Raw genomic sequence first — 23267 nt, 5'->3', positions numbered from 1 at the left:
ATTTGTGGTTTGGGGTTTGTATCTCACTTCAATGCAACCTTTGCTAAAATTACATTCTTAAAATATTCACAAGAAACATACAAACAAATTCATGATGCGTTTGCATTCGAAAATTAGATGCATTAAAATGCTTAGGTTGGGATTAATACATTTTTTCCACTTATACATGTACATTTAAATATATTGCTGTGATGATACAACTTAAATTAGATACGACTTGTGTTGGGCATTGTGCATTTAAATAGAAGCTTAAAAATGAGGAATTTAAAATCACAAAGCCTGTGCATGTAATATTGCTAAGTGTCAATTTTGTAAAACGTTTAACCATTTCAGAATTATTCATCATTGTTTGGAGTTTAACCATATGAAAGTCATACACTGCACAAAACACTGATTCTTGGCCTGTCCTAATTTCAGGACAAACTCAGAAAAAAACACCCATAATGCTGGAAGTCTCATGGTGTTTGAACAAAAGAATAATCTTTGCATCAGCAAAACTTCAATGAGTAAATGTCAGGTTAAAAAAAAACTAAATGAGTACGTGCCCTGCAGACGTAGGTAAGCTGTTCCAGTCCAATGACATCCAAACAACAATGTGGAAAATTGCCAAGTTATATCATGTTCACAAAAAGCAGGACAAATCGAATCCAACCAATTATGCCTCATTAGTTGATTCACAATCAACAGACCACAGGAAGTAGGGTTGTTAAGTGGCACTTACTCTGCAGTAGTCTCTTTACCTGAGGCAGTTTGGATTCCATGAGAACCATTTTCTCCAGATGTGGATAGAAGGAGCTGAATACAGCAAGTTAATTGAAATCAAGGCAGAATGTGACTGAGTATGGCACCAAGAGGCCCCAGTAAAATTGAAGTAAATAGGAACTGTGGGAAAGCTCGGCATTACTGGAGTTGTACCTAGTACAAAGGAATACCTTTGAGATTGTTGGAAGTCAATCACCTTAGTCCCAACACATTTTCGCAGGAAATCCTCCCGAGATTTTCTTTTCTCTCTAGTCAAGCTGTTTAGACGTTATTACACACATCTGAAGCTCCTCTGGTAGAATTCCTGGGTTATAGACAGGATTAGAGGCACTGCTATGTCTCAGTGTTCCCATAAATCTTCTCTGTAGCTGGTTTCCTATCAACCTGTTCAGACATATCAGGGCATATCTCTGAGGCAGAATAGTGCTTGAACCTGTATCTTCTGGCTGAAAGGTAGGGGCATTACCACGATACCACAAAAGCCCTAAATTCTGACTGTAATTTTCTTTTTACTTAACCTATTTTTTTGAAACAACCTGTTCAGAGATGTTATTAGACACCTCTGGAGCAGGCGAGACTTGAACCTAGGTCTTCCAGTCTAGGGGTAGGGACATTACCACTGCACTACAACAGGGTCCTGAATCCGCTTTGTAATTTCCTAGGTCTGATCATCTTCAGCTTTATCAATAACTTTCCCTCCATTACAATGTCAGAAACAGGGATTATTTGTTGATTAAAGCAATTAGATTAGATTAGATTACTTACAGTGTGGAAACAGGCCCTTCGGCCCAACAAGTCCACACCAACCCGCCAAAGCGCAACCTATCCATACCCCTACATTTACCCCCTACCTAACACTACGGGCAATTTAGCATGGCCAATTCACCTGACCTGCACATCTTTGGACTGTGGCAGGAAACCGGAGCACCTGGAGGAAACCCACGCAGACACGGGGGGACCTTGCAAACTCCACACAGTCAGTCGCCTGAACCCGGGTCTCTGGCGCTGTGAGGCAACAGTGCTAACCACTGTGCCACCGTGCCGCCCTGTTTGATTCCATTCACAATTCTTCTGATAATGACACAATGTTTACATATAAGTTCAAGATTGACCAGGCTTGAACTGAGAAGTGATAAATAACATTTGTGCCACATAAATAACAAGTAATGACCATTCTAAAAGCAGAATCTAACTCCTTTGGATGTGCATTAGATTGAAGCCTTTTCAATGAGAAGGATGCTCTAAATGAAAAAGATTTCTTTTTGCAGCTAGAAGCTTGTTAGAGGCAGGACAAATCCTCAGGGCAGAGCTGCAAGACTTTAATAATACAGGAGTAGCACAGTGTGGTGAAAGGATGTGCTCAACTGAGAGCAACTCTTGTTCTGTTTTGTTTTAGCTGGCTGTTTCGGCCACATTTATTTTCAAATTCTGAAATGGGATCACAAATGGTTTGTTCAGTACCGATCTAATGGCCTCGCCATGACACTCAATATTCCAATACTTCTACAGGTCACAACTGACCTAAAACTTAACTAGCTGAAAATGCATTGCTGGAAAGGTGCAGCAGGTCAGGCAGCATCCTGACCTGTTGCGCCTTTCCAGCAACACATTTTCAGCTCTGATCTCCAGCATCTGCAGTCCTCACTTTCTATTAAACATAACTAGACCAGTTACACATTACACAGTCTGGAAGATGAAGTTTAAGGCTGGGAATCTGCAATAAGCAACTTACATCTGATTCCTGAAAGTGTGTCCACAAAACTCAAGTTAGGAATCTGATGGACTACTTTCCACTTGCTTGGAAGACTGCAGCTTTGATAACTCTCTCAAATTACAGCACTGCACAGGAGAAAGAATTCTGTTTGATTATCAGCTAACCCATCACATTCATTTCATCCAGTAACAACATACAGTAATGTGTACCATCCACAAGATGCACTGCATCTTGCTTCTTCCCAGCACCTTTCAAACACATGCTTTGTACCAGCCAGAAAGGTAATGGCAAATTCTATTCCAACTCACTGGTTGGATTTGGAACTGTGCTGCAGTTCCTTCATTGCCAAGGTAATAAAATGCTAGCAATCCCCTCCTAACAGCACTATGATGTACTGATCTCTGATGAATTACAAGGATTCAAGAAGGCAGCTCACCACTACCTTCTCAGCAACAGTTAGGGCTGGATAACTATCTGTCCTTGCCAGTGACACACTGCCGAATGAATAAATAAAACAAAAGGTGTGAAGGTAATGTTCTGTTGAAAAGTGCAGAATTGCAATTTTTCAGGCATCAGACACTGATTAGAATTAATGAAATGCAGAGTGCAGTTATCTGAAACCGGGCAGACAGAAGTCAGTAAACATAATAACAAAGAGCTGTCTGTGATATTTATGTTACATTAAAATCATGTTTGATGCTATTGCTCCTAGCACAAGACACAAACAGGTAAATCAAGTAACAGCTCTAATGACATGCAAGTGTAATAAAAAGTGCAGTCTTCTGATGATGTCCATTAGTGGACTAATAAAATGAATTCTTTCATAGAGGAATGTAGTTTTGCCTGTATCTTCTCCAAGAGTTCATGTTCTAGCTACCTCAGTCTACTCTTGACTGTCACCTGATAGATGTCAATTAAAGGTTTGCTGATGTGAAGCAGATTTTCTAGTTCCAGACACCACCTGAATTACTGGTTTGTAACAAATGATGAACCATGAAAAAAATGAAAGTAAATTCGGGCAAAAATTCCCAGACTTGGCCTTTACGCAAGCATAAGGCAGCACTTGCAACAGTTGTCACACTTTGCAGATTTTTGCTGGGCTAAGACAGCTTTGAGAGTGGGATTGTGAGGGTCCAATATCACAATATTAAAAAAAGTCAATGTTTCTCTCTGCGTCACTTTGTTACCATTTCAAGTTTTAGACTGATATAAACTGGATGACCTGATGATGAAATCCAAACTCTTGTATTTAAACGGTGAATCTAAAAGAATTTGAAGCTTTTAATAGTTTGCTCAAAGTGAGGGAGAAATGTCTTGTTGAATTCTGGATGATCCTGATGTAACAATGACCCTTGTTAATGCCTATCTCAACTGTTGGCTAGTCTTCCACACATTATGCCTGCAGTAGGATTATTCAAAAACTGCTTGTCCCCTATTCCCATGAAGTCACCTGGTAACCGGTGCCCTCATTGCAGTACTGGGAATCAACTTGATTACACATTTTAAATTCATAGCATTGACAATCAGATTTCCAACCTTCTTCATGACCTAGTACATCCTGAGCACTGCAACATTTCCAATCCTCCAACATACCTGTACTCTTCTACTTCTTTACGCTTAACTAATTGACCACTACCAACCTTGCTTTTAGCTGTCTAGACCTGAGCTTTCATAGATTTATCCAGTTGCTCCTATATCTTTTCCCTTTAATTTCTCCAATCTGTTTTCATCTTTAAGATGCTCATTAAAACTAATCCCCTTGATTACATTTTTGATCATCACTCCGAATGGTGCTTTATGAGGTTCAGTGTTCTACTTTGCTTGATAATGTTAGTAAAAGGAATACCACATCATGTAAAAGAAAAAGCGCTCAATAAATACAAATTACTGTCGATGTGCTTATCATCCATTGTGTCAATGGACTCATAGATTTGTTCCTTTGTCTCCTGTAGGACAGCAAACTGTTGTTACTGCTCATATTGCACCTGACTGGAGGTCAGTAAAAGCACCATTCGTCATGGTATGATTCAGAAGAACTTCAAAGTGTAAAGAGTAAACAAATAGCTGTGAACACAAATTTCCATGAACAGGTCAGACAGCAACACTGAGCGTTTATTGCACTACTCCTTGAGTTTTAGTAAGCTCCATCAACGGCTTAGTTTCCAGAAATTTAAGAGACCCACCCCAGCACTGACAAGTTAAAAAGTGTATTTTAATATCATTCCAATTGGGCAATTAGCACATGCTAATCGGTGACCTCTCCCCCAGGTATTTGCATATAACCAGCTTAATACACTCAAGTTAAACAAGACAGTTAATGAGTTGGAGCAGTTTTCTCATTTAAAATAAAACAGAATTGCCAATGCTGGAAATCTGACACAAAAACTGAAATTGATGAAGAAACTCAGCTGGTCTGGCAGCATCTGTGGAGAGGAAGCAGAGTTAACTCCAGACTGGAGTTCAGTTCCGAAGGAAGGTTTGAAATGTTAACTCTTCTTTGTCTGAACAGATTCATTCAGACCTGCTGAGTTTCTGTTGTTTTCAGTTCTTGATAGCCTTGCATTTTTGCTACGTTTAACCATTTACAACTAAATATCGAAAGCCAACTCCTGTTTAAAACATCCCCTATACAATGCATATATACATGTTAAGAAACAAAACTTGTGTAAAATGTTGTTCTCGATCATATTTATGATCTGATATACTAAGAGCATCTTCATAACTCACTGAGTACACAACAGTAGAAGTATTCACCATAGTCCCAGGTGATCATAGTGCTGTTAAAGAATCATAGTCATAGAGATATACAGCATGGAAACAGACCCTTTGGTCCAACCCGTCCATGCCGATCAGATATTCCAACTGCTAGCCCCACCTGCCAGCACCCGGTCCATATACCTCCAAACCCTTCCTATTCAAAAACCCATCCAGGTGCCTTTTAAGTATTGCAATTGTACCATCCTCTACCACTTCCTCTGGTAGCTCATTCATTTCACATACCACCTGCTGCGTGAAAAGTTGCCCCTTAGGTCTCTTTTATATCTTTCCCCTCTCACCCTAAACCTATGCCCTCTAGTTCTGGACTCCCCCACCCCAGGGGAAAGACTATTTATCTTATCCATGCCCCTCATGATTTTATAAACCTCTATAAGGTCACCGCTCAGCCGCAGACATTCCAGGGAAAACAGCCCCAGCTTATTCAACTTCTTCACATAGCTCAAATCCTCCAACCCTGGCAACATCCTTGTAAATCTTCTCTGAATCTTTTGAAGTTTCACAACATCCTTCCAATAGGAAGGAGACCAGAATTACATGCAATATTCCAACAGTGGCCTATCTAGCCGCAACTCCTATACTCAATGCTCTGACCAACAAAGGAAAGCGTACCAAAAGCCTTCTTCACTATCCTAACTATCTGTAATGCTATTTTCAAGGAGCTATGAACTTGCATTCCAAGGTGTCTTTGTTCTGCAACACTCCCTAACACCTTACCATTCAGTGTATAAGTCTGGTTAAGATTTGCTTTCCCAAAATGCAGCACCTTGCATTTATCTAAATTAAACTCCATCTGCCACTTCTCAGCCCATTGGCCCATTTGATCAATTCCCGTTATAATCTTCACTGTCCACTACACCTCCAACTTTGGAGCAAACTTACTAACTGTACCTCTTATGCTCATATCCAAAACATTGATATAAATGATGAAAAATGGTGGACCCAGCATCGATTCTTGTGGCACTCCACTGGTCACAGACCTCCAGTCTGAAAAATAATCCTCCACCACCACCCTGTCTTCTACCTTCGAGCCAGTTCTGTATCCAAATGGCTAGTTCTCCCTATATTCCATGAGGTCTAACCTTGCTAACCATGGGGAACCTTGTCGAATGCCTTACTGAAGTCCATATAGATGATGTTCACCGCTCTGCCTTCATCAATCCTCTTTGTTACTTCTTCTAAAAACTCAATCAAGTTTGTGAGACATGATTTCCCATGCAAAATGCCATGTTGGCTGTCCCTAATCAGTCCTTGCCCTTCAAATACATGTACATCCTGTCCTCAGGATTCCCTCCAACAACTTGCCCACCACCGACATCAGGCTCACTGGTCTGTAGTTCCCTGGCTTGTCCTTACCACCCTTCTTAAACAGTGGCACCACCTTAGCCAACCTCCAATCTTCCGGCACCTCACCTGTGACTATCGATGATACAAATACCCAGCAATCACTTCCCTAGCTTCTCAGAGTTGAAAGGTACATCTGATCAGGTTCTAGGGACTTATCTACTTTTATGCGTTTCAAGACATCTAGTACTTCCTCCTCTGTAATACTGACATCTTTCAAGATGTCACCATCTATTTTCCTACAGTCTATATCTTCCATGTCCTTTTCAACAGTAAATACCAAAGCAAAGTACTCATTTAGTATCTCCCCCATTTTCTGTGGCTCCACACAAAGGCCACAGATCATTGCTGATCTTTGAGGGGCCCTATTCTCTCCCTAGTTATCCTTTTGTCCTTAATGTATTTGTAAAAATCCTTTGGATTTGCCTTAACTCAATTTGCCAAAGCTATCTCATGTCCCCGTTTTGCCCTCCTGATTTCCCTCTTAAGTACACTCCTACTGCTTTTATACTCTTCGAAGGATTCACTCGATCTATCCTGTCTGCACCTAGCATATGCTTCCTTCTTTTTCTTAACCAAACCCTCAATTTGTTCAGTCATCCAACATTCCCTATACCTACCAGCCTTTCCTTTCACCCTGACAGGAATATACTTTCTCTGGAATCTTGTTATCTCATTTCTGAAGGCTTCCCATTTTCCAGTCATCCCTTTACCTGCAAACATCTGCCCCCAGTCAGCTTTTGAAAGTTCTTGCCTCATACCATCAAAACTAGCCTTCCTCAAATTTAGAACTTCAACTTTTAGATCTGTTCTATCCTTTACCATCACTATTTTAAAACTAATAGAATTACGGTCACTGGCCCCAAAGTGCTCCCCCGCTGACACCTCAGTCACCTACCCTGCCTTATTTCCCAAGAGTAGATCAAGTTTTGCACCTTTTCCAGTAGGTACATCCACACACTGAATCAGAAGATTTTCTTGTACACACTTAACAAATTCCTCTCTATGTCCCAGTCTATGTTTGGAAAGTTTAAATCCCCGACCATAACCACCCAATTATTCTTTCTGATAACTGAGATATCCTTTTCTTAATTTCCCACTGACTACTGGGGGGTCTATAATACAATCCCAATAAGGTGATCATCCATTTCTTATTTCTCAGTCCAACCCAAATAACATCCCTAGATGTATTTCTGGGAATATCCTCCCTAAGTACAGCTGTAATGCTATCCCTTATCAAAAATGCCACTCCCCCTCCTCTCTTGCCTCCCTTTCTGTCCTTCCTGTAGCATTAAATCCTGGAACATTAAGCTGCCAGTCCTGCCCATCCCTGAGCCATGTTTCTGTAATTGCTATGATATCCCAGTCCCATGTTCCTAACCACACCCTGAGCTCATCTGCCTTCCCTGTTAGGCCTCTCGCATTGAAATAAATGCTATTTAATTTATCAGTCCTATCTTGTTCGCTGCTTTGTCCCTGCCTGCCCTGACTATTTGACTCGCTTCTTTTCTCAACTGTACCAGTCTCAGATTGATATTTTTCCTCACTATCTCCCTGGGTCCCTCCCCTCACTTTCCTCGTTGAAATCCTCCTGAGCAGCTCGAGCAAATCTCCCTGCCAGAATATTAGTCCCCTTCCAACCCAGGTGCAATCTGTCCTTCTTGTACAAGTCACTTCTACACGAGAAGAAATTGTAATGGTCCAAAAATGTGAATCCTTCTCCCATACACCAGCTCCTCAGCCATGCATTCATTTGCTCTATCCTCCTGTTCCTACCCTCACCAGCTCGCAGCACCAGGAGTAATCCAAATATTACTATTCTCAAGAATCTCCTTTTTAAATTCCTGCCTAACTCTTTATATTCTCCCTTCAGAATCTCATCCTTTTCCCTTCCTATATCATTGGTTCCAATGTGGACAATGACCTCCTGCTGGCCCCTCTCCTCCTTGAGAGCATTCTGTACCCTCTCTGACATCCTTGATCCTGGCACCAGGGAAGCAACACCCCATTCTGATTTTTCGCTGCTGGTCACAGAAACTTCTGTCTGTGCTTCGGACTGGAGAGTCCCTGAACACAATTGATCTCTTGGAACCTAATGTATCTCTCATTGCATTAGAGCCAGTCTCGGTACGATAAATTTGACTGTTCGTGCTACATTCCCCTAAGAATCCATCATCCAGTATATTTTCCAAAACAACATACTTGTTTGACATGGGGATAGCCACAGAAGACCCCTGCACTAACTGCCCACCTCTCCTACCTTTTCTGGAGTTAACCCAACTATGTGACTGCATCTGCAACTTTTCTTCTGTCCTATAACTTCCATCAATCACATCCCCATGCTCTTGTAAATTCCTCATTGCCTCTACCTGATTCTCCAATCGATCCATTTACTCTGATACGATTTGCAACTAATGGCATTTATTGCAGATATAATCCTCAGTAACCCATAAACCCTCTCGAAACTCCCACATCCAACAAGAAGAGCATATCACTTTACTCAAGGCCATTTTTGCTTCTTTCAATTTACAGACCCAGAAAATAGCACTGTCTTATTTCTCTACAAAACGCTGCTCCAGGCTAACTTAATACTTATGACTTATATTTTTAAAGTTAATCAAGAGATATATCTCAATAAAACATATAATCAAGAAAGAACCCAGTCTACTCACTACTGCAGACTTACTGTAAGACCATACTTAAAAATATTCACTTATCTGTCTCTGAGCTGTGACCTCTCCCAAACAGATTCTTCCAAGAACAGTGGTGAATTTCATTGTTCGTTAGTGTTCCTAGATGCACTCTAATGTCCAACAATATATGAATTCAAACAGCAAAGGCAGTCACTGTGCAGGTTCACTGCTGTGTCAGGGAGCAGTGTGAATTTTTTTTTTTCTCTCTCTCTCTCCTGCACTGCCTGGCCACGTGCTGCCTTTATCTGTTCCTCTTCCTTTTAAAAGTGCTGCTGTTTTGACTTTTTTTTCTCCGAAGTTCCAAACAATGCAACAGCATATAAAACAGTAACTGCTGCTCCTGGAATTTGAGGAAATTACCTCTAACACCTAAATTACCTCAAAGACGGAGCAGCCTGTTACAGCCATAATTTTTTTCCAACCTCCATCTTGGATTACCCAGAATCCATCCATTCTCACATTAGAGAGAGACTGTTGGTGGTTTAACCTGAGCGTCACAAAGCCTCAGGAAAAGGGAAAGATCAAAAAAGCATTGATGGACCTCAGCCATTGTGGCACCTGAACCCAAACTGTTGATGTTCCTCTGTATCACAAGGCAGCTGTCCTGCCAACTGAGCTAACTGGCTCCCACACAAGAATATAACATCAACTCAACAATATCTGACAAGAAAGCCACTTGTGAGCAATCAAAGAAATTGTTCCCAGAAGAGCCTATGGATAAAGTATGAATCTGATTTTTCGATCCTGCAGTAGAAATTAGTACCTTAAACAAATATGGACACATATGTCTGATAATAAATCAAACCTTAGAATTGAGGGTAATGTTTTTTTTAATCTCATGCTATTTCCTTCCAGCTAACTACATTCAAACCAATTAGTACTATCTTCTCATGTATGCATAAATTGATGTTCCTTTTCAAAGACAAGTTTCTTGTGTCCCATCCTGATGAGTGTAAGTCAAAAGGTTTTGGCTTTGTGACTCTTCTCAGCATTGTCTACGTTTTAAGGAAGGAAGAATTTTGCTAAAGTATATTATGATTAGTTGTACTGGATGCAGTTGATGGCAAGAAATGTTTTATAGTGTTCATACAAGCATTTAATATATCATGCAACTGGTGAAATTTGTGGCAGTTGACTAATAATATTAGAAGAGATTTAGTCCATCACCAGTTTTGTTTGTCAAATGTATCTCTCTGTCCTATTAAGATCATCTTTATGGAATAAGGCATCATTCATTTTTTTTCACATTGCAAAAAAGAGGTAAAGTAAATAAATGTTTTGTATTACCTAATGCAGATAACCAATATGGATATAATTCTTTGGTGAGTAGAGCATCATCTATTTCGAACAGAAATCTCTTCATCGCGTCTGTGACATCACCCAGCTGATGTTCCCCAATTCTGAGCTTCACATTTCTGGCATCTTTTCGAAACTGATCCAGAAGCAGGTTAACTCGTGACGGTGTGCCACCTTTTTGGTAAATCGCTTCACTGCCAAGACCTAAAAATGAATGAGTTGGATTTCATCAAACACAAAACAGAATGCTGTTGTATTTAGCAAAGTAAAATTAAAGACTCCGTGCAACAGACGTTTAGAAATGTCTGTGTTAAATAAAGGTCCACAGCATGACTGTATTGATGTGTTTAAGTGATAAGGGCACTGTCCTAAGGGCTTGTGCTAAAATACTGAGCACCAAAGTCAGACAGTATCAATGCATAAAATTAGTTATCACTTCTGAAATTTAAAAGGAAAGTACTTTCTCACTTACATTTTGGCCAGAAAAAATATATAAACTTTTGATCTTCGGCAGTTTCGTCAAACAATTCATTGTGACTTATCATTAAGATTCCTTTTGTTCTTTCCTAATGGCCCCTTTTATTTGCCTTTGTACTGCATACATCTGTTCAATGTCTAATGTTTTCCAGACTTCATAAAAGGCTGCCAGACTGAAATCTTATTCTGACCTGGATTTTCACTTCCCATAATGGGAAAACTGCAGGGTCCATGGACTTAACCTTTGAAATAACTGCTGTTTTGATTTCCAGGTTGAGGTGGTAGACTCTGAATTAGAATTCAAGGCAGGTAGCCCAAGAAGAACTGTGAAGGTGGCTGGGCGCAGAGGAAGTGTGACTGAAAGGCTAATCTTAGAGATCTGGCCCTGTCTCCAACATTTCAAAGTAAAAAATGAAAGATAAAAGTCCACTCCACTCTGCATCTCCCCACAAAATCCCCATGTCTCATCCATTCCAAACAATATCATGTCATTTCCTCAGTCCACCCATATTCCCATTCATAATTTCTATGCCAAGCTATGCCAATCCTCCCACACTCCATGCTTCTTTCGTGCTCATTTACCAAGCTATGCCTCTATCATAACGTAGTGCCAAGTCATGCTTGCACAGACACCACCCCTTCCCTTACAACTACCACATAGTGTTCCCCAAGACAAATCTCTCAGGATCCGTGAAGAAGTGAGATTAAGAAAATACTTCCAGAAGCATGTATTGGCCAACTGCACTATATTGAAAAGAAAACCTTATTCATAAAAAGGTCCACTTACTACATTTATATTCCTTAATCAAAACCACTTGTAGCTAAACTAATTGTGAAATGGAAGGGTCACCATTGTGATAACGGAGGATTATGTGATCACTCATTCAACGTATAGCAACGGAAGTCCTCAGACTTGTGTCAACAAAATTAAAAGAAAAAGCATGAAAAAGAAAGCAATACCTTCTGTTAAAAAAATCCAAAATTCTTTCAACTATTAAAAATATTGAATATTATTGAAAATGGCACAATTTACTGAAGATTTTTATCTTGCACTCATCAAGACATTTCACAAGAATACCACTTCAAGGGGAAAACCAAGATTTATTCTATGAGAGAAGAGTGCTGTTGGTGGGCAAATGCACTCTGATTGATTGATGCATTGCCAGAGATAGTGCTCGAGGGACTGGTGGATTGTATCAAATAGCCTATCCTTTGGTTGCTTGCAATAATCATGGCACAGACCATATCAACCAGCACACACTCATAAATCGCATGGCACAGTGTCCAGAATTAGGTGGGAGTCTGCAGTTAGACAACATTCACTGGATAATCCTGAGTGGACAAAGAATTATGCTGAAAACCTACTAATGATTATCACAGGACTGACAGTATTAAAATGAACATTTTAAACATGAACAGAACAGAGGGGAGGGAATTGAACATCAAAGAGAAACAAATTAGAATGGAATGTTCAATAAAATGCTTCGATGGAAAATAGAAGAGGGTTAAATGGCAGGTGTGAAATTAATGTGAGACAGTGGGAGACTTAACTTTGAGAGATCAAGAAACAAAAAAAAGAAAGTGGTGGAGGTTGGTACAATTACAACATTTAAAAGGCATCAGGATGGTACATGAATAGGAAGGGTTTAGAGGGATATGGGCCAGGTGCTGACAAATGGGACCAGATTAGATTAGGATATCTGGTCTGCGTGGATGAGTTGCACTGAAGGGTCTGTTTCCATGCTGTACATCTCTATCACTATGATTCTATTTATGAGACACAGGGAATGGACAAAGTGGAAAAAAAAATGGTTCAGGAAATAAAATACAAAATTGGTTTTAAGCAGCTCTGAAGCTTGTTCGGGCAGAATGGGATGTCCATGCATGTGGGAATACCTGACAAACACAATGGCATGATAGGATACCTTTGTGCCATAAAGCAACTTGTCTAGCCCAGTCTTCCACTTATCCATGTGAGCGACATCTCTCACTTGGATGACTAAAGAAGTTCACAAAATCAAAATGATCAAATTATCCACATGAAGGAAACTAGGATTTCTAGAATTTTGATTTATTATCTCAAGGCAACATGGTTTGAATCATAGAATCTCTACAGTGTGGAAGAAGGCTATTCAGAACACCGACCCTCCAAACATCATCCCACCCAGACACATCCACCTCCCCATCCCCTTAACCTATCCCTGTAAACCTGCATTTCCCATCTTCAATCCATCTAAACGGCACATCTTTGGACTGTGGGAGGAAATTGATGCAGACACAGGGAGAATGTACAAACTTCCCACAGATAGTCACCCAAGGGGGCAATCAAATCCGGGTCTCTGGTGCTGTGAGGCAGCTGGGGTAACTCAGCCAAGAGGTGAGGAAAGCTGGAACTATAGCAGATAGAAATTAACACAAAATATACACACACACACACACACACACACACACACACACACACACACACACACACACACAATATAGTCCATTGAGTCTATTCTACAATTTAATACAGTTACCTTTAGAGCAATATTGACAATTCAAAATTTTATATCACTCATCTCTCCTCCTTCTAGACTGTTGAATTTACAGCTATTTGCAGGAAATATGATGAATAAGTTTTTGAAAATTGAAAAGAAAAATGTTCAGGCATTTGAGGGCCAAATTAAACTATCTGGACGAGATGGTTCGATGTCCAAAATGAACCTTACAATCTGCCACTTACAGCCATCACAATAGAAACAGCTTATATTAAAATCTGTTGCCACATTTGTCAAACAAAATATTTCAAAACTACAAAACATATGGATAGAATTGCTTCAGGCATGAAAGAAGCAGATCTGTGTGACTTGTGGTGACACTGTGTAGAATGAGCTTGCTTACCATACTGTGTAACAAACGCTATGCAGCTGTCCACAATGATGGGAATGTCATTTCTGCTGAGCTGCTGGTCTCGGAGAGCATTACCATCTGTACCTGCTGCTTTCCTGATGGCTGTGTGCCAAGCTGTGAAATCCAGCTTTGTGTGACCATGGATGTACAATGTTCTGCAAGGTTAGAACAAACTTTTAGTCCTTGACAAAGTGGTCCACTTGTTTCAGTTTGGTTTGGTTCTACTTTGGGAGGATAATAACAACAGCAAACTAACCAGCCAACCTGCAGGTGAAATGGTAGCTCTACAATTCAGCCAGTTTATCCATTTGTAAAATAAAACGAATTAGATACTAACAGGTTGAGCTTTCATTCTTGAAGAATTCACCGAGAGTTAATTCCATGCAGTGTTGAAAACACAAATAACATTTTTTGTCATGCATGCCATCATATATCAACCAGATTGAACATCCTGGCTGACATTTGCCATAACAGCTGTGGTTGGAAAACAACTAGCTTCGACAGACACAGGCATCCGTCCAAATGAATGATGTATTTCCACACCTTACAAAATAATAGCAATAATGGAATAGGAGCAAACAGAGTGCAATTATCTCAATTTGAAGTTTTAGGTGCTTCAAATTATTTATAAACCAAGGAAATTATTTTATTTAAAGTCATACCTCTATCTTGCGAAAAAATGTAAAGTTCATCTTAATTTGTGTCTAGTTCATCAGGTGGAACCTCTCCTAAGCCACTTTAGTGCAATACATCACAGCCAGGTTCCAGAATGTCTTTCCTGTCTGCAAACATGGGGCCAGTATTGAAATAAGTTGTAAAATTGCTGGCCCCAGGAAACCAGTTCCATTAAAGGTTTATTGTTCCACTATCTCATTTGATCACCTTTGTGAATTCTTTCCTGTCTTCATTCCTACATACTGCACCACACTTCATCCCATACTCCCCTCGTGGATAACAATTTGACGCAGATCTGATTCAGTTTTGATTCCACTGCCTTTTCTAAAAGATTCTCGTGGTCACTACTCTGTGATGATATGTTGACATTTAGAAAACAAGTTTCTGCAAGATTGTATATTTTTTAAAAAATACTGAATTTGCCTGAAACTGGTCAAGCCATTGTAATAGATGATAGAGAAATGTCCAGTGTAACTAATACTCAGTGAAACTTTCAGCCAGTTTAAAAAAAATGCATGGATGGTGGCTCTATCCACAAAACCAATGCCCATCCCACATTATGGCTTTCTGTTAACTACAAATTATTTAGTCACCTTGAGGGAAAACCAATCAAATGCTTTCGTTTTGGGTGCAAAGACATGAAGAACCATACTTTTAAAGCTTTCTTTTGTTTAGTTACGAGAGTGGCAATGGTAACAGGCCTATTACTGCTAGACTATCAATCCAGAAACTCAGAAATGTTACGGGGACTTGGGTTCAATCCTGCCATAACTGGTAGTGGAATCTGAATTCAATAAAGAATCTGGAATCAAGGGTCTAAAGATGACCAGGAAGCCATTGTTAATTGTCAGGAAAAACCCATGTGGTTCACTAATCTCCTTTAGGAAGGAAATCTGTCACTCTTCCTGGTGACAGAGTGATTAGCACTGCTGCCTCATAGTGCCAGGGACCTGGGTTTGATTCCAACCTTAGGTGACCATATGTGTGAAATATGCATGTTCTCCCCGTGTCGGTGTGGGTTTGGGCTGGACGCTCCAAATTCCTCCCACAATCCAAAAAATGTGCATGTAAGGTGGATTGGCAATGCTAAAAATGTAGCGTGGTGTCCAGGGATGTTCAGGCTAGGTGGATTAGCCATGGGAAATATGGGGACAGAGTGTGGAGATATGTCGTTCTTCAGAAGGTTGGTGCAGACCTGAGGCTGAATGGTTTCTACCTGCACTGTCAGGATTTTATAACTGGATCTGGCCTACATGTGACTCCAGACCCACAACAGCCCTCTGGGCAATAAAAGCTGGCTTAGCCAGAGATCCCTACATCCTGCGAGTGAATTAAAGAAAAAAAAAAGCTTGTTCTCAAAACTATCATCAGTTATTTAAAATTTGGCTATTCAGAGTTTGTGGACTAGACATCAGTTGTTTAAAATGATTATGCTTAGGATAAACCTATTTGTAGTTGAATTTATAAAGTTGCACTAAGAACCACGCAAGGTTTCAAAAGCCAATTTGAATATCCTATTTGATTTTATGTTCAATATATAAAAAAAGAGTTGAAGCAGCGACTTGAGAAAAGGGGGAAGGCAGCAAGGTACCACAAACACAATATAACCTGACCAGAGAAGCTGTTTGAGTGACGTTGGCTGAGAGATAAATACTGGCCAGGATGCCAGGAAGGCAACTTCTGGTTTTAAGAATTTATTTTCAGTTTTTACCTTTTGCTGAAGTTGCTGCCAAACTCCTTACTACATATCTGAACACAGAATCAGACAGCATTTTCATATGCACAGGAATTCCCTCCCTACTGGCATTGTGGATCAACCCACAGCAGGTGGATTGCAGCAGTTCAAGGCAGCAGCTCAGCACCACCTTCTCTAGGGATGGACAATAAATATTGGCCATCCAGTGACTCTCACACCCCACAAATGAATACATTTTTAAAAATGCACACATTTTTCAATCCTGAATCATAACCCGGTGCAACTGCATTAATACAGCTGTAAGTGGATTTATCACACGAGTGAACAGTTTTATTTAGTCTCTAGTCTATTACTTGTGAATAACCAGATTATTAAAACACTGCAAATAGCTTTAATAGCTGGTCTTATATATAGATTTTTTTTTTGTTTGGATTTTTTAAAAGCCTGAAAAACATTGTGCATTTTGGTGCAATTTGCTCCTCTTGGATTGCACCTGAAACTGAAACCCTGTTCCCAATTGCAAATATGTCATAGAATAATTAACAACTGATTAATGAAGAAAAATAGTCAGCATAAATTAACAATGTATCTGGGTACATCAAGGCAGTAATCTAAATGAAGGGATTTGACAGTCTTAATGTGTTACTCCCAGAATACAGGAGCTCAAGGATTAATATCAGCCACAGAACACTAAAATATGAATAGGTATTAACTGAATACCAAAGCAATTATAAAGTGTTGGTTGTAAATGGATTTCATAAAATTTATTTTTAAAACATGATCATTTGCAATTTCCTATAATAATGGGCAATTTTTTTAAAACACTAAAACATTTGAAAATAATACAACTGATTATCCAGAGGCCTTTAATTTTGTCCCAGCCTTGTCATTTTACATTAAAATTGATAATAAAAATGTCCTACAGCAACACAGCATATTTATAAGTTTTTGGATACTTCATGCATGCAAACGATCTCACAGATGTACCTGGAATAAAGATAATTTAAACTAATTCTCTACCTTCCTTTTTCTACCAGCAATAAGACATCTCTCTTCTCACTCGGTTTCTCAATCTCAGTGCTGACAGCTGTGAGGAGAATGAGAGGAACGATTGAAAATTAGACATATTTATTGAAAACCTTGAACAAAACCAGTAAGTAAACACCCCTCTTTGTGCAGCAGGTCAATTCAAACAGGAGTAGGTCAGTTCACTCCTCAGGCCTCTTCTTCTATTCAGTGGGATTCAGGCTGATCTGGGACCAAACACCATTCATCCATTTTTGCCCCATATCCCTTGATATCCTTATCAACCAAAATCAATCAATTTGAGGGATTCACCAGTGAAGATTCCAGGTCAAATTTACAGTTATCTTTATTAGTTGCAACCACGGGGATGCTAGCATTGCTGAATAAACAAAATCAAAGGAAGAAATAACTTTTACTTACAACTTCAGAACATTTGAAAGTGCTTTATGTTGTCACGCAAGACATGTGGCAGCTAAACTGTACACAACAGCTCCCAGAGACTGCAATGCATCGTATGATCAGATAATTGGTTTTTGTGATGTTGATGGGTAGATAAAAACTGGTTAACACATCCCTGCTCCTCTCTGCATTATGACCTTCTAATCTCTTCTGTTCACTTGAGGATACAGATGAGACTCTGTTTAGTGCTTGATCTAAACTAGGGGCCATAGTCTAAGAATAAGGGGTAAGCCATTCAGGACTGAGATGAGGAAGAATTCCTTCACTCAGAGGTGTGAACCTCTGGAATTCTCTACCAACTGAAGTTGCTGGGGCCAGTTCCAAGAGGGAGCTGAACGTGACCTTTGCAGTTCAAGAGATCGAGAGATATGAAGTGAAAGTGGAGGTGGGATACTGAGATTGCATGATCAGTCATGATGGAATTGAATGGTGGTGCAGGCTCGAAGGGCTGGATGATCTACTCCTGCATCTATTTTCTATGTTTCTATGTCTCTAAAAGACAGCACTGCAGCATTCCAGCAGTATGGATTATTTTCAAACAACCCGTTTGGACTTGTAATGACACACTCCCAAGGATGGTGAGACTTGAACCCAGACCTCCTAACCCAGAGGGAAGGACATTACTGTTGCACCGCAATGGTCCTTTTACGACCATCATATCCTGAGGTGAGACTCAAACCCAGATCTACTAGTGGTTTAAATATTTTTGGTCATATTTCTGAAGTGAGGCTGGTAAAGTGATACCTATGTTACCCACTGAGTCAAAGATGACAGCTGATGGTGTCCATTCCAAATCATTAAATGTTAACCTCAGCTAGACATGCATGTAGGCACACACTCTACAAATGCAACTCTTCTCAGCCTCAGCCATAATAACACACTGGTATTCAGACTGGTTGTTGACATTCATTGTATTAGCCCGTCCAGGAAGAAGAGTCACTACATAGGAACAGTGAAGTCCTTAAGGAACTGTACTCTGCTAAGTCAATGCTTATCAACAGCACAAGCATTTAAGAAATCTAGGATTAATGGCAGATAAGCATTCAGTGAAGAAGAGTACACCCTACTTCCGTAGCATAACAACCAACTTAAATGACAAAAATTAAGATATCTATTCCAAGTGTTGATTACTATTTGTGAGAAGAAAATCATTCTTGGATCATGTAACTAACAAAATAATTACTGCAATTATCACCTCTATAATTGATTCTTCATCAAACAGTGGAGCAGATAAAAGACAACACTATGAGTACAGAACAGCGATGCTGCAAGCATAAGTGCATTTCGACTTCCTGCAAGAAAGGTTGGTCCCAGGCTGATCGGGGCAGCAAGAGAAAGGTTATGTCCTTAACATTGTAGAGAATGGATCCTGGTAAATACAAACCAAGTTACAACTGGACCAGAATGACTTAACATTGTGCATTATCCAGATATCAAGAGAAAGAATATAGGGTTAGGAGCAGGAATAGGCCAGTAGGCCTTCTCAGCCTGCTCCATCTTTCAGTTTATCCATAGCTGATCTGTTTGTGATCTTAGCTCCACTTTCCTATCTATATTCCATGATACTTTAACTCTGTTGTCAATAAAAAAAATCTAACTCAGCCTTGAATAAATTTATTGACCCAGCCTCCATTACCTTCTGACAAAAAGAATTCTATATCCTGATGACCCTTTGAGAGAAATCAATTCTCATCTCTACCTTAAAAAGAATTATTTTTCTGAAATGACATCCTCTATCCAACTATCAAGTTCCCACAGAATCCTGTATGTTCATTAGATCACCTCTCATTGTTCTCAACTCCAATGGATATAAAGCCAACCTGTTCATCCTTCCCTTATAAGATTAGCCTTTCATCCAAGGAATGAGTTGAGGGAAACTCCTGTAGGTGAACTTAGAGTTTGTGTTGTCCCTGAAGCAATGGAGAAAAGATAGATACATTCACTCATTCAAACTTAACCCATCAACATCAAATTTGTCTTTGTGATAGCACCTTCTGCAGAACTGTAAGGCCAAAGGCTACTCCATGTCTTGTAGCAGATAATCAAGACTAACTCTTAGTTGTTACAGTTATTATTTCACTTACAAAACAAAATGACTGGTTGTTATCTTATTGTTGAGAGATCAAGTGTGAAAATTGTCAATGTTTACTTACTTGAAATTTAATCAGGATTAAATTTCAAAACTCATTTATGAGCTGTTTTCTGCTTTGAGAATCTTGAGGGAGGGGAAGGTGCAATATAAATACAAATTCTACTTTTCTTATTTGAAGAAAACCAAGTCCTAGCATAAAAGCAAAGGAAAAGTGCATTTATTCATGTTTAGTAATCATCTGATATGAAGCTATGTTAATATTCACCAACTGTCTAATGAGTATGACTGCTCAGTCTACCTTTCATCTACCAATTATATATTCACTAAGCAGCTCAAGGTCAGTGATAATGTCCATTAACAATTCAGAACCTCTCAACTGAACTCAATTTCTGTTATGATAATGAAATTGATTTCCAAAACATGTTCATTTTGAAGTCAAACATTTCAAAATATATATTTTGATTCAAAGCTGAAACATTGACTGAGAATGTCCATTTTGCAGAGGAGATGTGGAGCCAGGCAAATTCAGTGGTAAATAGATTCAGTGTTCCCACAAAGGAGGAAGCTCAGTGAGTAGTGGGCCAATCAGCTTGTGAGTTGAATGGCGAGTTTCTTGTTAAACTGAAGTCCCTGCTCACCTTGACCTGCTGGTCAATAAAAGGCCAGCGATTTTTAACTCTCAGAGGTTGCTGCTGGAGACTTAGTCTTCAAGGGAACCAACGTTGGAAAGTTAAATAATTTTTCCATGCAGGCAGAAGTCAGAGGAGAGTAATTTTTAACAGACAACCTGTTGACCCCCTCACTGTCCACACTGGCCCATTCCCCAGCTCAGCAGGATAGTTTGTTTCCCATTTCTCTTGTGGCAGGCAATCCAGTGGTGGTGAGTTCAGAAGGTTATCCATGGATCTTCTCAGCCAACACTGAATGTTCTGAAGCAGCAAGAAGGGACCGATACTTTGTCCAGGACCAAATTACCCAATTATTTTCCCTTCTTGCTATTCCCAGGGAGAATGAAAAGGCAACTAGAGTATGTCAACTGTAGGATCATAATGATCACTGTAAAGTCTGAGTGTGGTCTATATTTTTGGTTCACAAAAGAATGTTTATTCTGTTCTGTATTATTCTGACATGATCATTTACCGCATCTTAAAACTAAATGTTAAAAGATTCTTTCCCAAAAACATTAGTTATAATTAGAAATCATTTACCTTATTAAATATAACAGTGTTTAATAGGAGAGTTTGTTAGATGGCAAATTGTATTGCCCATTTCTAAAATTGAAAATCTATTCACAATATTTTAAGAACCTGAAAACAAACTATGTGAACAACTTGGAGAAAGTGAGATTGTTTTCCTCAGAACAATAAAGACTAAATGGAGATTTCATAGATGTGCTCAATATTATGAAGAGGTTTTGGTACAGTAAACAAGGAAAATCTGTTACCACTGACAGGAGGCTTGGTTACCAGACATCACAGATATAAGACAAATAGTGAAAGAAATACAGAAGATATAAGGAGCTTTTGTTTTAAATGCAGAGAGTCTTTTTATTTTAATCCATTGCCCGAAATTGTGGTGGAAGTAGATTCACATTCAAAAGAGAGTCAAGGGTGCATATTTGAAAAGAAACCATTTCCAGGACTATAGAGAAAGAATAATACAATGGCACCAAGTGAATAGCTCTGCTATGTGGGTGTGGTTACGCCAAGTGGACTGTAATGATTCATGAAGGCACTTCACCACCAATAATTAATTTTAAAAAGCACAATACTCCCAAAAAGTAGCAAGGAGGAAAAATAATTGGGTGGATCGGCACTGGGGAGATACTTACTGTCTTCCCACCACCAGAGGAACCTACTTCTCGATGGGAAGGCCATTCCAAACTCTCATCAGCTGAGGTGCTGAAATGGTTAACTAACAACCAATTAAGGGGGTCTTCACCCCATATTCAGAAAACTGGCTGCCTTGCTGACCGGCAGAATGGAATCTACCAAATGGCAGGTGGTAGTCCTCAAATCGGTAGCATGGATGAAAATGGAGGATGGATGCTGAGAATTGCCTGCCTTTGATTTGGCCATCTTCTCACTAGCTGAGAGATGAACCCTGCTTTTCACCACCACCACTGCAAAGTAACTTTTCACACCTGATACCTCTGAGCCTTCAGGTACTGTATCACCGGATGCCTTAGGCATTGTGGTTGTGAACAAATGATTGTTTGATCAAATACTCCTCACTTGCTTCGATGAGTACAACTCCAATAGCACTCAAGAAGCTTGAAACCATCCAGGACAAAACACTTAATTGGCATCACATCCACAAACATTTCCTCCCTCCACTACTAATGCACATTGCAAGCAGTGTGCAACATCCACACTATGTATTGGAAATATTCATCAAGGCATATTAGACAGCACCTTCTGAACTCTCAACTACTATGACTTCGAAGGACAATGTAAGTTCCCCTCCAATTCACTCATCATCCTGATTTGGAAATACATCACTGTTTTTGGGTCAAAATTCTGGAATTCCCTCCCTAATGGCCTTGTGGGTTTACCAATAGCACACAGACTGTAGTGGTTCAAGACAGTGACTCACCATTACTATTTTCAAGGGCAACTAGGAAAGGGAAGTAACACCTGGCCAGCCAGTGATGCCCACATCCCATGAGTGCGTATAAAACAAAATCCCACCGAAGGAATCAATGCAAACAATAGGCTGAGAAGCCTCTCTCTGTGATGTAATAAATGAAATATTGAAGTCTTACTCAGTTCTTGCAGCCTCTTTAAATGGACAGAATACTCTTCAACTATCTGTCCCTGCTCAGGACAGAAGCAGAGTTGTGATTTTTCTAATGCAAACCAGCCCGCTTTCCAGTGTTCTAGGTTGTGCACATCCTTGTAGTACAGCCGACCAATAAGTTCATAATCTCTCTTCAACAGGATTTCTGCCACTGCTGGTACAAGAAACTAGAAAACACAAGCCAATCATAAAGCTGGAGAATTGTGGTGGTCAATAGCTTTTCAGCAAAAATGAAACTAAAATACAACTATGTGTTATTTACTTCATAGATATAATTTAGTTGACTGACCTCACATTTATAAGAAAAATACTTTTATACATTGAATGTGGAAGTCAAAATGTGTCTTTAAACAATAAGAATTGCTATTCTGCTCTCTTCCAAATTCCATTCTACAGATGTGTTGTAACTAAAATTATCTTGATTTTTCTACAGATAGCTTTGAGATGTGGAATAGGTCTGTCTGAAGCAAAATGGAATCTAATCTGGCAGGTGAAATTGTAACAGGTAAAAATAAGTGGCCAGATTTAAAGAAGCAGTAAGAATGTAACCAAATACCTGAACTATGA

At 39.6% G+C, this 23267-nt stretch overlaps 1 protein-coding gene across 3 annotated transcripts in view; it reads right to left on the bottom strand.

The window, feature by feature from the left end:
- arap2 (ArfGAP with RhoGAP domain, ankyrin repeat and PH domain 2) overlaps positions 1 to 23267 on the bottom strand; it is a 309350-nt gene that overhangs the window by 72939 nt on the left and 213144 nt on the right. For all 3 annotated transcript variants that reach the window (XM_060825023.1, XM_060825033.1, XM_060825042.1), the window contains exons 18-21: positions 22666 to 22867; positions 17345 to 17411; positions 13945 to 14108; positions 10576 to 10788 (exon numbers count right to left, since the gene is read on the bottom strand). In XM_060825023.1, the coding sequence (XP_060681006.1) occupies positions 10576 to 10788; positions 13945 to 14108; positions 17345 to 17411; positions 22666 to 22867 (646 nt within the window). The remainder of the gene's footprint in view (positions 1 to 10575; positions 10789 to 13944; positions 14109 to 17344; positions 17412 to 22665; positions 22868 to 23267) is intronic.

The sequence above is a fragment of the Hemiscyllium ocellatum genome, chromosome 1 (assembly GCF_020745735.1).
Source record: "Hemiscyllium ocellatum isolate sHemOce1 chromosome 1, sHemOce1.pat.X.cur, whole genome shotgun sequence".
Classification (NCBI taxonomy): Eukaryota; Metazoa; Chordata; class Chondrichthyes; order Orectolobiformes; family Hemiscylliidae; genus Hemiscyllium; species Hemiscyllium ocellatum.
This window is presented reverse-complemented; position numbering and strand designations above follow the sequence as displayed.